The sequence below is a fragment of the Mastigoproctus giganteus genome, chromosome 5 (genome assembly GCF_048544385.1).
Source record: "Mastigoproctus giganteus isolate SK-2022 chromosome 5, ASM4854438v1, whole genome shotgun sequence".
NCBI lineage: Eukaryota > Metazoa > Arthropoda > Arachnida > Uropygi > Thelyphonidae > Mastigoproctus > Mastigoproctus giganteus.
The window spans coordinates 51,732,547-51,747,073 of record NC_143579.1 but is presented as its reverse complement, the minus strand read 5'-3'; the positions used below and the strand labels follow the sequence as shown (position 1 = coordinate 51,747,073).

Here is a 14,527-nt window from a genome sequence, read left to right as displayed (position 1 = left end):
GATAGTTTGATTGCTGATGATTCTGCTCAGGTAGCTGACAAACTGAATGAGTATTTTGCATCTATATTCACACATGAGGAATTCTGTAGGGAAGTGGAGACCAGAAGTTTATCAAACTATAACAGGGGATTAAATGATTTTGTAATAACTGAGAGCAAAGTGGAGGAGAAATTATTGAAGTTAAACATAAGGAAGGCACCTGAGGTGGAAGTAAACTATCCAGTTATATTAAAGGAAGCAGCAAAGGAAGTAAGCAGGCCCTTAGCCATGATTATGAGGGCATCCTTGGAGTGCAGATGTGCAAATGTATCCCCAATTCACAAAGTTGGATCGAAAGGTGACACGAGTAATTACAGACTTGTTAATTTAACTTCTGTTTCATGGAAAATACTGGAGTCACTAGTTAAAAGAAGAACTGCAAGATCATCTAGACAAGACTGCAGTTACAGTTCAGACACAGCATTGGTTTTTTAAGGGGAAGTCTTGTTTGACCAATTTTATTGGATACTATGATGTGGCCACAAAGGAACTGGATGCAAAAAATAATTTTGATAACATATACTTGGATTTTAGGAAAGCTTTTGATACTATTACACATGGAAGACTACTATACAAACTGGAGCAGTAAGGCATTAAGGGCAAGTTGCTACAATGGATAAAAGGATGGTTGAGTCAGAGAATACAGAGAGTGGTAATCAATGGACACTGCTCGTTATGAACTAATTTTATAAGTGGAGTTCCCCAGGGGTCCATGTTGGGCCCATTGGCATCTTCTGTTATCAATGATATTGATAAAGGTATATCAGGTTTAATGTCCAAGTTTTCAGATGATGCAAAGGTTAGTAGTGTTGTTAATGACAGTAAGAACAGTACACTACTGCAACAGGAAGCAGAAAAGTTGAGCAGATGGGCTGAGAAGTAGCAACTGAAGTTTACCATTGAAAAATGCAAAGTACTACATATGGGTTGAAATAACCCCAGAGAAATGTACCAACTGTGTGGTACAACACCCAGGGTGGTAGAAAATGAAGACCTAGGAGTAATTGTGCAGTCATATCAAGTTTTCTGAACAATGCAGACAGACTGCCAGAGCAAGTCATGGGATGTTGACAATGATATACATGAATTCTGCTAGTATGGAAAAGAAAATGATTATCCCTTTGTATAACGCAATGGTCAGGCCATGTCTTCAGTACAGGTCTGGAGGCCTCATTTTAGGAAGGATGTAGAGCTGCTTGACTGAGTACAGAGAAGGGCTACAAGATTGGTGAGGGGAACAAAGGGGTCCTCTTACCAAGACAGGCTTAATTTCTGAAAATTGCAGGGTCTGGGGGACTAAGCACCTGCGAGGCAATCTGATTGAGGTGTATATGCCTTGAATGGTTTGAGCAAGCTCAATGCTGATGGGATTCTTCCTCTTGTTTAGATTCCACACCTGAGGAGGCATAAATTCAAATTGAGGAAAGACAGTTGTTAAACAGATGTGTGGAAATTTGCCTTTAGCCAGCGGGTGGTTGATTGCTGAAATAAACTTTCACCTGTCGTGGAAGTTGACAGCTTATATAAATTCAGAGCTAAACTAGACAAATTTTTGGAGTGAATGTATGCGTGAAACGGGAAGGGTTTTTTTTTTTTTTTTTTTGGCTGATGCTATATAAGCTTGCTTTCTTGCATCATATGCTTCTCTTAAAGCTAATGTTGCCAAATTGTGAATAAATCTGTTTAAAATTATATGCAAATATTTCAAAATATTTATGTATAATTATATTCTGTAATTTAGACTTTTAACAAATTCACGTCAACCCTTCTCCCTATTATTCCAAATTACTGAAGTTTTGCTGTACAAAAATTACAGCATTGATTTTTTTTATTTTTACATGAAGTCTACATTTCACAAGTTATCTTAATTTTATATATATATATATATATATATATAAAATTTATAAATATCTTATGCAATATAATCTAGGCAGCTTGTTAAAATACATATGTTCTTACATTTATATAGAATCGGTTTTATATTTTCAGCCACCCCCACCATCATATCTAACATAATATACTATTAAATAGCATATACCTATTTTACTTAAGTTATAATAAAAAAAATATATATATATACAAGGTGATTCACTACCAGTGCGACAAACTTGCAGGAGATGTAGGGGGCACAAAGACGAATCAGAATCACATAGCATTGCAGGGTCCAAAATGCCTTCGTCATGCAGTAGAGGACGTTGAACGGGAGGTCGCGTGAACAGCGATCCCGCTGGAAGTCAGCATTTGCGAACCGTTTCTGTTGAAGAAACCAAGTAGCAAAAGTCCTCCGGAGTGGATAATCCACAGGCTCCAATGATTGGATGCGTTGCAGATGGCATGAACTCATTTGGTTTGTTGACAGTATCCTCCATACAGTGGATCAGGAAATACCCAATTGTTGGCCTATCACTCGAGTACTTGTACTCGGATTGCCTTCTGCAAGATGTAGGACATTCTCCTCATTGTCTGGCGTCCTCGTCGTTCGCTCTCGATTCATGGTACCTCTCGTGAAACAATCAGTCTCACGTAACCTTCTGTGCACACGTGCGAAAATCGCATGATGAGGAGCACACCTGTGCGGGAAACGTTCCTGGTACAAGCGCAGAGCAGAACGCCCATTACAGTCCATTATATATACACACACACACACACACACACACACACACACTTTTTTTTTATGAAAACCCCAAACACGAGAGATATTGGAAACTATAGTACTTAGTACCGAGCTTGGGTTGGAGGTTGAGAGGATGAAAGAAGATATCTGTTGACATTAGACTTGAACTTCTGTAGACTGTAATTTTCAGGAAATATGTATGAAGGAAGGTTGTTTCAGAAAACGGCAGTTGAATGAATAAATGAAGAAGATGAAAAGTTAGTTCTGTGAGTTTGAAGTTGGACAGTAAATGGATGTTGGCTGGTGGCAGAAGTGTTCAGACTGTTCTGAAAGAGAGAGCAGGAATTATAGAAGCCAATTCAGAAGAACAGTGCCCACGGAAGTATGTGTAGAAAAGGGATGCAGCAGAAATAGTACGTCTATGAGACAGCGAGCAGAGAGACGCTGTTAGAGATGAGTCATTAATTAATCTAACTGCCCTCTTCTGAATGGAATCTAGAATCCTGAGAGAGGTTTTGGGGGACCGCCCCAGATGTGGGAACAATATTCCACGGTACAGCGGATTTTCGATTTGTACAGAGTGAACAGCTGTTTGGAAGAAAAGTAACACCGAAGAGCAAAACAGAAAGCCAAATTTTTTAGATGCAGAGGAAGCAATATTTTTAATGTGCTTGTGCCAAGAGAGATTAGAAGTCACGGCAATCCCCAAAAGAGATATATCATCTTGCCTAGAAATCTGAGTGTCACCAAAGATAAGCATAGGAGCAGAAGAATCCTTTTGTGAGATATAAGACAAGACTGAGTTTTAGAAGGACTGCAATCAACTAAGTCAGTGTTTCTCAAAGGGTGTGCCACGTCACATTAGTGTGCTGCAAAATTTTCCAAGTGTGCCGCGAAATCTTAAAAAAACAACTAGCGTCGTTTTTATTTTAACATCATTGTCCGAATATTTTATTTTGGTTGTAAGAATTGTTTGCATAACACAAATATAATATAAGTATAAATAAAAAAAATGTTAATATTATTTTTCGTTCTATTTATTTAATTTAGAAATTGCTTCTTCTATGACTACGTAGGTGTGCCGCGAAATTTTTCTTCTTTGGAAAATGTGCCTCGAGAGTAAAAAGATTGAGAAACACTGAACTAAGTTGTCTTTGTCCCACTGGAGAATTACTTGGAGATCGACATTTAAGGAATTGGCAGTGGATATTTGAGAAGTTGAAGCTGATTCAGGGCAAGGTTTCTCAAAATGGAAAGGTGGAATGCAGTGTGCTATCATCGGCAAAACTATGGATAGGATTTCCAGTCAATGGAAGAAGGTCATTAATAAAGAAGACGAAAAGAGTGGGGGAAAGAACTGAACCTTCTGGGACACCAGCATTAGAGAAGAAGTTAGAAGACAGAGAGCCATCTACCATTACCCTCAGTGAGAGATCAGAGTGAAAACTGAATAACCAATTACAAAAAACAGTTGGCAAATCATAAGATGGATGCCTGTTTAGATGTCCTTTATGCCAAACACGATTGAAAGCATTTGAGATGTCAAGAGCAACTGCTTGTGTTTCACCGAACTTTTCCATTGAATTTGTCCATAAATGGGCAACATAAGGGAGAATATCACTAGTGGATCGACACTAACAGAATCCATACTGGTGATCATCATATCAGATGGATGGAAGGTAGTTTAATAGTTGGCGGTTAATTGATTTCTCCATTACTTTAGAAAGAGTACAAGTAATTGCAATGGGATAATTGGATGGAAGGGATTTGTCACCATTTTTAGGAACTGGCTGGATATCAGCAAATTTCCAAGCAGAAGGAAAAACACCTTTGGAATAAGAAAATGAAAAAAGGCAGCAAAGAACAGGAGTAAGTTCAGGAGCACAGGTTTAGAGAATAAGTGGAGAAATACCATCAGGATGTGGAGCTTTCTTAGCTTTGTCAAAATCCTTCTAACATCCTTTTGATGGAAGACTGCAGGAGGCATTGAATGGAGCATGTTGGGAATGGTGGGAGGCATTTTACCAAGATCATTAATACACGAGTTGGAAGAAAAATGGGATGCTAGCAAATCAGCTTTATCCTTGGCTGAAGTGACAACAGGACCATCTGGTTTTGACAGAGGTGGGAAGAAGGGTATGGGCAAAAGTTGCGGCCAGAGCTTTGGCAAGAGACCAGAACGGTTGGCTACTATTAGGGCAAGAAGCAAGTTTTCTACTCTTAGCCTGTTCAAAATCTAGTTTGGACTGATTAATAACTGCTTTACAATTGTTGCGAGATTTGGCATAGACAAAAAAATGAAACTGAAGAATTGAAAACAAGCCAATTATGATATGCAACATTCTTCTCTTGAACAGCCTTAGCACATTTATTGGAAAACCAAGGTTTAGATAAAGAACGAGATTTTAAAGTGGAGTGTCGAATAAAAGATTTCATTTCTATAAGAATAATTTCACTGACACGATCTGAGTGTGGAATAAAAGATTTCATTCCTATAAGAATAATTTCAATGACACGATCTGAGCAAACTTCATCCCATTTTGCATTCTTGTAATGCCAAACAATATGAGGTTGGAAATAGCCATGAGATAAAGGCTCCACTGGAGAAGAGGCAATCACCAAGTTGTGATTTGAGGTGCCTAAAGACCTCGACCGTGTACTTAGAAGGGTTGTTTGAGAAAAAGATCAAGCATGTTGGCTGTATGGTTAGGATTGTCCAGTATTCTTGTAGGTAAATGAACAATCTGTGCAAGGTCATTAGTAATTGCAAAAGCCTCAGCATCTCAACCAGCTGGGTTGGTGTGACTAGAAAACGGAAGCCAGCTGGAGTTGTGAACCTTAAAAATCACCAAGGAAAATTACCTCACTGTTAGGATGGTTGGACTGGAGAAAGTCAAGTTGCAAAGAGAGGAAGTCAAAGAGCTCCAAGTGATTAGTGGAGTTGGGAGAACGGTAGAGACAACAGATTAATTTGACACAATCAGGTAGAGAGATTTTAAGCCAGAGAAGATCGAAAAAAGGAGATTCCAAATTACCAAGTCTCTGACAGGGAATATCAGAACGGACATATGCACAAGTACCACCTTTGTGAAAGGAATCATACAGTGAATAATTTGGACAACTGAGATGATCAGTAGTTGAATCAACCGATAACTGAGATTCTGTCAGAAAAAGTACATGGGGTTTGGCAGACTACAAGTGGAAATGGACATAACTGAGATTAGAATTGAGACCACGTATATTTGTCAAATGAACTAGGAAATGTTTGGGAGGTTTAGATCTTTTCACAGATAAGCTTACTCTATTAGTTTGACAATTCATGGTGTATTCAATAGTAAGAAAAAGTGGGGGGCACATGCTGTATGAAGTAATGAAATTTTTGGATATGGAATACACGTGGTAAGAATACACCCAGATCCTTGACAAAACGTGGCATTGACAATGCCTCCTGCATAAACGCTACTCGGACTCCCTCCAGTCACTACCTGGCAGAGTAGAGGCAGCAAGATTATAGCTGATCCGAAAGCATCCTAAAGAGTTTCTAATAGGTTCAGTCCGGTGTACTAACTAGTGGCCAGCCTGAGAACACCGTTTTAGAGCTGTACCCTCAAAATGTAAGGAAGATTGGATCTCGCCATGATGTTCATCATAACGTCAAAAGTTTGGTTTGGTTTTGGTTTTATTGGCGCATTAGCTACTAGGGCTATAATGCGCCAAGACCATGTCATTAATAAAAATTGAAACTTTCAGTGACCTAACTAGTTAGGTCACCATGTCAAAATAAATATTAACAAAAGTATAAAAGATAAATCAATGGAAAAGCACAATAAAATGTAAATTTTATATGGCAGTAAAAATGTTTATTGATTTTAAAAAGCTAAAAACAGCAGACACATGGTCATTGTCAGATAAAATATGACTGAGTGTATAAGGCTCAGCCAGATGACTAAAAACGGTAAAGTATAAATCACGTTCATGTCTAAAACGTGGACATACGGTTAAAATGTGATTAATAGATAAAATGGTGTCGCATTGCTCGCACATAGGACAGTCATCTGCCCTCAAACGTCAAAAGTAATCAGTCATACTGCATGAGGCGCCTCCGTAGCCAGGTGGGAAGAAGCAGCAATGCATAGCACACACTTCTTGATTAGATTGGGATTCGAGCCCATCACCACCAAATACGGAGGATGTGGAAAGGTCAAGGAATGACCACCACATATGCCGGAGCAATATGGCTTTAGTTGCTAATGCTCCTAAAAACCAAAATAACAAACAAACAAACAATCACCACCAAATACGGAGGATGCGGAAAGGTCAGGGAATGACCACCGCATATCCCGGAGCAATATGACCTTAGTTGCTAATGCTCCTAAAAACCAAATAACAAACAAAACAACATACTGCATGATGGAATAGATTGGGAAGGGTTGACCGGAACTTAGCTCTGGAAACTAAACATGGGTTCCACCACTTCAAAATGCTCCTAATGTTCCTAAAAACCAAATAACAAACAAAACAACATACTGCATGATGGAATAGATTGGGAAGGGTTGACCGGAACTTAGCTCTGGAAACTAAACATGGGTTCCACCACTTCAAGCCTCCAATAAGTGAAGTGGTGGTATTGCAACCAGTTGATGAGAGTCATCTACCACCTAGTAATGCCTGGTAACACACAGGAGCAGCATTCCTCCATGTGGTTTGGGCGCCACCCCGCGACCCCTGTTTACGTTGGTTCACACCTGGGTGGTCACCCACAGTGTGCTTGTGCATGGAGGTTATACCCATGATTACTAATAGTCCCACCATCATGAAGGTGCAAGCAGAGGATTTGGCTGTCCCAGACCGTCTGGACTTCGCCGAAATTGGGTCCACTGACTTGAATGTCACCAGAATAATAGTTCCATCAGCATTTTAAACTCCCAGGTAGCAAGTACAGCTTGTCTGGAATATCTGAGAGAATGTCTGTGACTACCTCTCAAGGAACAATATCTAGCATTATCCCAGTGATAAATTTGTTTAACGAAGATTAATCATAGGGTTCCACTAAAATCAATTAGAAGGAAGAGTTGAGTTACACTTAAAAATCTTTGTTATAAAATATAGAAATGCATTATTACACATGGCTGTATTGTCTATAGCAGGGGTCGGCAACCCACAGCTCGCAAACTGCATGCAGCTCTTTGAACATGTAACTGTGGCTCTTTAACTTTTAGCTCACATGTATGACAAGCGACGTATTTCCACGAGCAAATATTTTCGAACTATATTAAAAATAAATCAAGAATCAAGAAACCATCTGAACAATACAAGTCTCTCAGCATGTTTAAAGATAAAATTTATGGCATACTCACCTGATGTTCAGACTCGCTCAAGAAGTTCAGCAGCACAAGTCACATTAATTCGTACCTAATTCGATGTTTGCTACGTTTTTTCGGTATTAATAAATATTTCAAAAATATATCATTTTAATAAACACCTTCCTCCCATTTTATTTCTTAACCCCACCTCAACCCAGCTTGAGTTGAGGTTCTTATTTCTTAATTAAATCATAACTGGCTCTTCACTGAAAAAAGGTTGTCACCCCCTTGTCTATAGCATAGAAATATACATATATATAAAAAATAGGGATAAATGTAAAAGTTTGTTGCCAGATCAGATTAATGCCATCAATAGTAGATTGAATATTACATCAGTCTGTAATCTAGTTATTATAGTAAAAGTATAATATGTATTATATAGATGCTGAATATGTATATAAACATAACAGTATACAGCAGGCCATAAGGCAGGAAATATAAAGACTAAGATAGCCTATGTAGGTCTACAAGGCCATATCCTGGAAATAAACATGTAATTAGTAATAATATATAATACAATAATGATTATGTAGCTAATTATTGATATATAGATACACTTTTGATATACTGAAAAGTCCCTTTCAGTATATTGATATATACTGAAAGGGACTTTTCAAGGGCTAACTCTTTCAATATATCCCACCAATAATTAACAGAGCTATCTGTTTCTGATTGCTATCTGCCTGTTTAACTAAGTCTAGTTCTTAAACTTAAACATAAGGCTAATTTGGTTATAATTTAGCAGCAAACAGGCAAGATAACATTTAGCCTGACAGATAACTTCAAAACGAATATATAGAAAATAGAAGACCAACTATAATTTTCAATTTCTGTTGTAGTAGTTTTTATTTGTTTTATATTTATGCAAAAGAAAGCTACTGCTGACTTAAGGAGAAAGGCAGTAGGGATAAGTATAGTAATATTGATGACATTGAAAGGGTTAGCCCTTGAAAAAGTCCCTTTCAATGTATCTATATATCAATAATTAGCTACATAATCATTATTGTATTGTATATTTATATATTATTACTAATTACATGTTTATTTCCAGGGTATGGCCTTGTAGACCTACATAGACTATCTTAGTCTTTATAAGTTATCTTAGCCTTATGGCCCGCTGTATACTGTTATGTTTATATACATATTCAGCATCTATATAGTACATATTATACTTTTACTATAATAACTATATATATATATATAAAATATTTATTAATATATACATAAGATATTAACACATAACCCATATAATTAACTTATTATAAATAAATTTACACTATTAAACAAAAAAAAGACTTACAATGACTGGAAGAATATGAGACATTTGTCCTGTAAGTTCAAATACAATAACTGAGGTTGATACAGTATGAGTAACACTGCCAGATAATGCTGCTGCACCTAAAATTACAAGACACAAGTTAGCTAACAAGCTTTCACCTATGGCAGTATATGAAGTGTTTAAATACAGAAGGGAAATATGATTAAAAAAAGAATAAGTTCCAATATCATTTTCTTTAAATTTGATCACAATTATTATTAATTACTCATCAGCATTTGTCTGTAAGTTGAATGAGGAAATAGACATTACAATGTCTAAATCTTATGACAGGGGCCAGATTCCCACCTTGAAATTGAAGTACTTTGTACTTCAAGGTGGGAATAGCAAACAAAGCTACACGATGAATTTTATATGTAGGCTATAAATGTCAGGAAATATAAAAAAGCTTTAGGCAAGTTAATTTAGCAAGTCTGAAGTTGAACCATGGAACCAAAGATGCCAATTTATATATATACACACACACACACACACACACACACACACGTTTAATTGTAGATTGTTACCGATTATTGGTGTTTTTCATATAAGTATTAGTGTTCATACAAATTTGTAATCAAGTTATCCTAGTTTGGTTATCTTCATTCCATATGGCCTAATTGTAGGCCATACTCGAACATTTTGAGTTAAGATAAAAAGTATAATGCTAAATGATAATGATTTTTCATAACATTTTACTGATGAAAACATTTTATCTGTAGCAAGATAATTATTAAATCTTAATTTCTGTATAAATTTATATAATAATACTAAATCTTAAAGACTGTACAAATTTATATAATAATATAACGTATTGCATTACACCACGTGGCCGTCAATCCCCTACTTCATCAGGGGCTTTGAGTGGATTGACAGCTCTTTTCGACGTAATGCCTCATACTTACTCGTTTCTGTCTGTACCTATACCAGTTTTGCTATTTTAGTTTATATTTTCAGGTTCATTTTCTTAATTTTTTTTTTTTTTTTAAATTTAAATATTATTTATTTTCCTAATTTCTTCTATTTTTAGGTTAATTTTCTTAAATTTTTTAATTAATACTTAATTTTTATTTATTTAAATATTACTAGTTTATTTTTTATCGATCTCTTCAGCAAACTGTGATAGGGTACACAAAGCCCAACGGGTAAGTATTCTATATTGTAATACTACTACTTACATAGTGTTGTACTCCGGTGGAGGCCGTTGAGTAAAAAGGGGGTTTTCCCGCCTTCTATTTGTTTTTATGGGTAGCTATTATTACAGCGCAGTCGCACTAACTAATTACTCTGAGTGCTGATGGCTACATTATATATATATATATATATATATATATATATATACAGCAGGCTCCCGTTATAACGCGGTTCGCTTTACGCAGATTCGCTATAATGCTGTTCTTATATTATAACCCATATCTGACTATAACGCTGTCACAGATCACTATAACGCTCTTTTACAGATTGCATTTCTGGCATATTTAACGAAATCGTTTCATTTGATGGAGTCAATAGCTTGAAAATGAATAGCAAAACAGCATTAAAACGTTTCCCACGCCGACTTTAAAAATTTTCCCACGCTCAGTGAAATTTTCTCGCACGCTAATTTAATTTCAGTACAGTGACTTGTTACATAGTTCTGAGATCAACATTTTAAAAAATGATCAAGTATATTGCTTGTAATATTTGCGTTATATGCATTTATCCAAAGACTAATCATCACTCAGTACAGTATTACACAGCGTGCATAACGGACAGTTTACTCGAACATTGTATCATAATTAATGCAACCAACGCAGTTACATTTTAGAAGAGTTAATAATGGCTGATAAGAATGAAAAAGCAATGTCTGAGCGCAGTACAAAGACTATAAATGTAAGAAAAAGACTGAATTTGAAAATTAAATTAGACGTTTTGAAGCGAATCGATTCCAGTCAACGACAAGCTGATGTATGCCATAATTTAGGACTTGTAAGTTTAACTGTAAGAACAATTATAAAAAAATAAAGAATTAATTTTAGCAGCGGGAAAGATAGCTGTTCCACTGCAAGCAACTAGGGCTAGGCGGGCTACTAGGATTGAAATGGAAAGACTAATTTTATTGAAGATAATATCCAATGCAGAATTCAGTTAAGTTAAATATTATTAAGAGAGAGAGAGAGAGAGAGATCAGCCAATATGATTATCTGAAGAAAACTCACTTAAAAAAAAAAAAAATGTGGAACCATTTAAAACTGGTAAGGGCTGGTTGAATAGATTTAAAATCCAGGGAGAAGCCGCCAAGTGCAGATCAAGGAGCCGAAACTTTCAAAAAAGAACTTGTTAAAATGATTGAAGAGGGTATATATTATGTGTTATAATTCTCAAAAAGTTTTTAACATAGATGAAGCAGGACTTTTGTGGAAACGAATTCCTAAAATAAGTTTCATATTGAAAGAAGAAAAAAAAACATGCCAGGTTACAAAGCGGTGAAGGATCGGTTGACTTTATTGTTGGGTGGTAACGCTGCGGCAGATTTAAAATTAATACCCCTTATAGTTTATTTGGAGGAGGGCCAAAGTTCAATCCAAAATAGACACATTTTTCATGATTAAATTCATCAATTAAAATCAATTTAGATCAATTAAATTCATGACTTTAATTGGAATTTTAAGTTTAATTTTACCACATTATTATATACGTATGTAATAAAGAATATTTTATTTGTACAAATATTTGGATATTAAATATTTTGACCAACATTTGTGCATCTTTTCACTACCGTTTATTATTGATTAGGAAATATCCTATGGCACCGACCGCAACTCACAAATACATATGTTACCTTATGGGAATGCGGCGCTCGCTTAGCGCGGATTCACTTGGAGCTCTGTTTTTCCGGAACGATTGTTTGTTTGTTTGTTTGTTATTTGGTTTTTAGGAGCATTAGCAACTAAGGCCATATTGATCCGGGATATGCGGTGGTCATTCCCTGACCTTTCCGCATCCTTCGTATTTGGTGGTGACGGGCTCGAACCCCGGTCTAATCAAGAAGCATGTGCTATGCACTGCTGCTCCTTCCCACCTGGCTAAGGAGGCGCCTATTCCGGAACGAATTATCAGCGTTAAGCGGGGGTCACCTGTATGTATATATATATATTTTATTATTATTATTTTTTTTTTATTGCACATGAAGACATCTGAATTGAACATATATGATAGGACACAGGACATGGTGTTTGGGGGGGGAGAGAAGGGTCACTGATTCACCTGACTAATCTCTTTTAGATAGAGGTGAGGATTTTTTTAAAAATTTATTTTAAAGATAAGGCACCAGACATAGGAACTGTATTTCAAAAAAGCAGATTTTACAGTTATTCAGATAAAAACCAAAGCTAGTAACCAAAGAGAAAGGAAAATAAAACACCTAGCTTTTTTTTCTGAACACTTAAGAAGCTTTTTTTTTTTGTTAGTTGTTGGCGCATCGGCTTCTGTGGCCATATTGCACCTCCCAAGGTTTTTGCATTTTCTACTCTGATCCAAGCCCAAGGCGGGATTCGAACCCGGAACCAAAGATGCCAATTTATATTATTTTTATATATATATATATATATATATTTTTTTTTTTATTGCACGTGAAGACACCTGAATTGAACATGTATGATATGACAAATATCTGTAGCTTCTTAAGTGCCGACCGGGCTAGCCCAGTACTTAAGAAGCTACAGATATTTGTGAAAAGAAAGGTTAAATATTAAAGTCGTGCCAAGTAGAGAAGTTCTACTCTGTCTTAAAGTTTAGACATCATCAAATATAGGTACAGAAGTGAATTTTACTAACTAGGTTATTTTCTTCCCACTACAGAACAAGGCAAATATTTCATTTAAACATTCTAGATTTTAAGTTGTGCTGAATTTTTCAAATAAGAAGGGAACACTATCATCAACAATACTGAGAAAAGGATTTACAGTCAGTGATAGTAAAAGGTATTCTATATATATAAAGAAAAAGAGGAAGCAAAAATATGAAATACACATATATATACAGTAAACCCCCGCTATTCACGGTCGCTGATTTAATATAAAATGAAACCTAAAAAAAATGTGAATTTTAAAAAAAAAACATGGGCGTGGTTAAAATTATCTTTCCCGGTCAAAAACAGAGCTCAGTGGGTGGGGGGAAAGGGATGACAAAATCGCGAGCTTGGATGTTTCTCGCTAATCCTTGTTCAGTAAGTGTTATGCGTTTGTCGTGGAAGGTTTCGTCGTTTGCTTTTAATTTGTATGCTTATAAATTGATATGCTTACAAAAATGATAAATCTACCGTTTTGCAGTGTAAAATAGACTTTTTCGAGTGTGTTAATGGAAGAAAGCGACTTTATTGTGGACAAGTTCTTTCTAACCCAAAAAAAAATATGGCTAGAAATAACAAGGGAAATGTGAAAAGATCAAAGAAGGTGATGACATTAGCAAATAAAATGGAGTTATTAGATAAAATTTCTAATGGTGAAAGTCTCCTCAGTGGCAAAACATTATAAAATCAATGAGTCAATGGTACGATCAATCAAGAAATCGAAAGAAAAAATCCGCCGTAGTGTCCGTGAAAACGCACTAATTGCTTCAAAAATTTGCTCTGTAACTCGTGATGTTAAATTAGAAAAAATGGAAAAAGCTTTAAATCTGTGGATAGAAAACTGAACTCAAAATAAAATTCGGTTAAGTTCACTCATCATTCGTGAAAAGGCAAAACTCCTTTATCAACCCTTTAGCGAAAATGGTGATAGCACTGGCGGGATAAGTTTTTTAGCTAGCAAAGGCGCTGGTTTGAAATTTCTAATAAATATTACATTTAATATTAAATTTTTTCTTATTTTCATTTCGATGCCATATGCTTGCATTTCACGATGTACTGTCTATGTACATAGTCATATTATGAAGGTACATATAATACATACATAGACAAAATTATAGACTAGTTTTTCCTATATACAGTAATACCTCGACTTACGCGAACTCGGAGTTACGCAGTTCTTGATTTTTTCGTTTGGTGTATATCTAAAATTAGCTTACCAGTGATTTGGAATTCAAATCATAAAGCTTGGGTGACAGCTTCCATTTTTGAGGACTGGTTTGGTCACCACTTCATACCCGAAGTCGAACGTTATTGCAAGTCTAAACAGATTCCATTTAAAGTGATGCTTCTTATTGACAATGCACCCG

General features: G+C 36.0%; 1 protein-coding gene across 3 annotated transcripts in view; it reads right to left on the bottom strand.

Annotated features, from left to right (window-relative positions):
- LOC150085388 (chloride channel protein 2-like) overlaps positions 1 to 14,527 on the bottom strand; it is a 271,615-nt gene that overhangs the window by 120,651 nt on the left and 136,437 nt on the right. For all 3 annotated transcript variants that reach the window (XM_090374018.1, XM_090374019.1, XM_090374020.1), the window contains one exon: positions 9,317 to 9,414. In XM_090374018.1, coding sequence (XP_090230144.1) covers positions 9,317 to 9,414 — 98 coding nt within the window. The remainder of the gene's footprint in view (positions 1 to 9,316; positions 9,415 to 14,527) is intronic.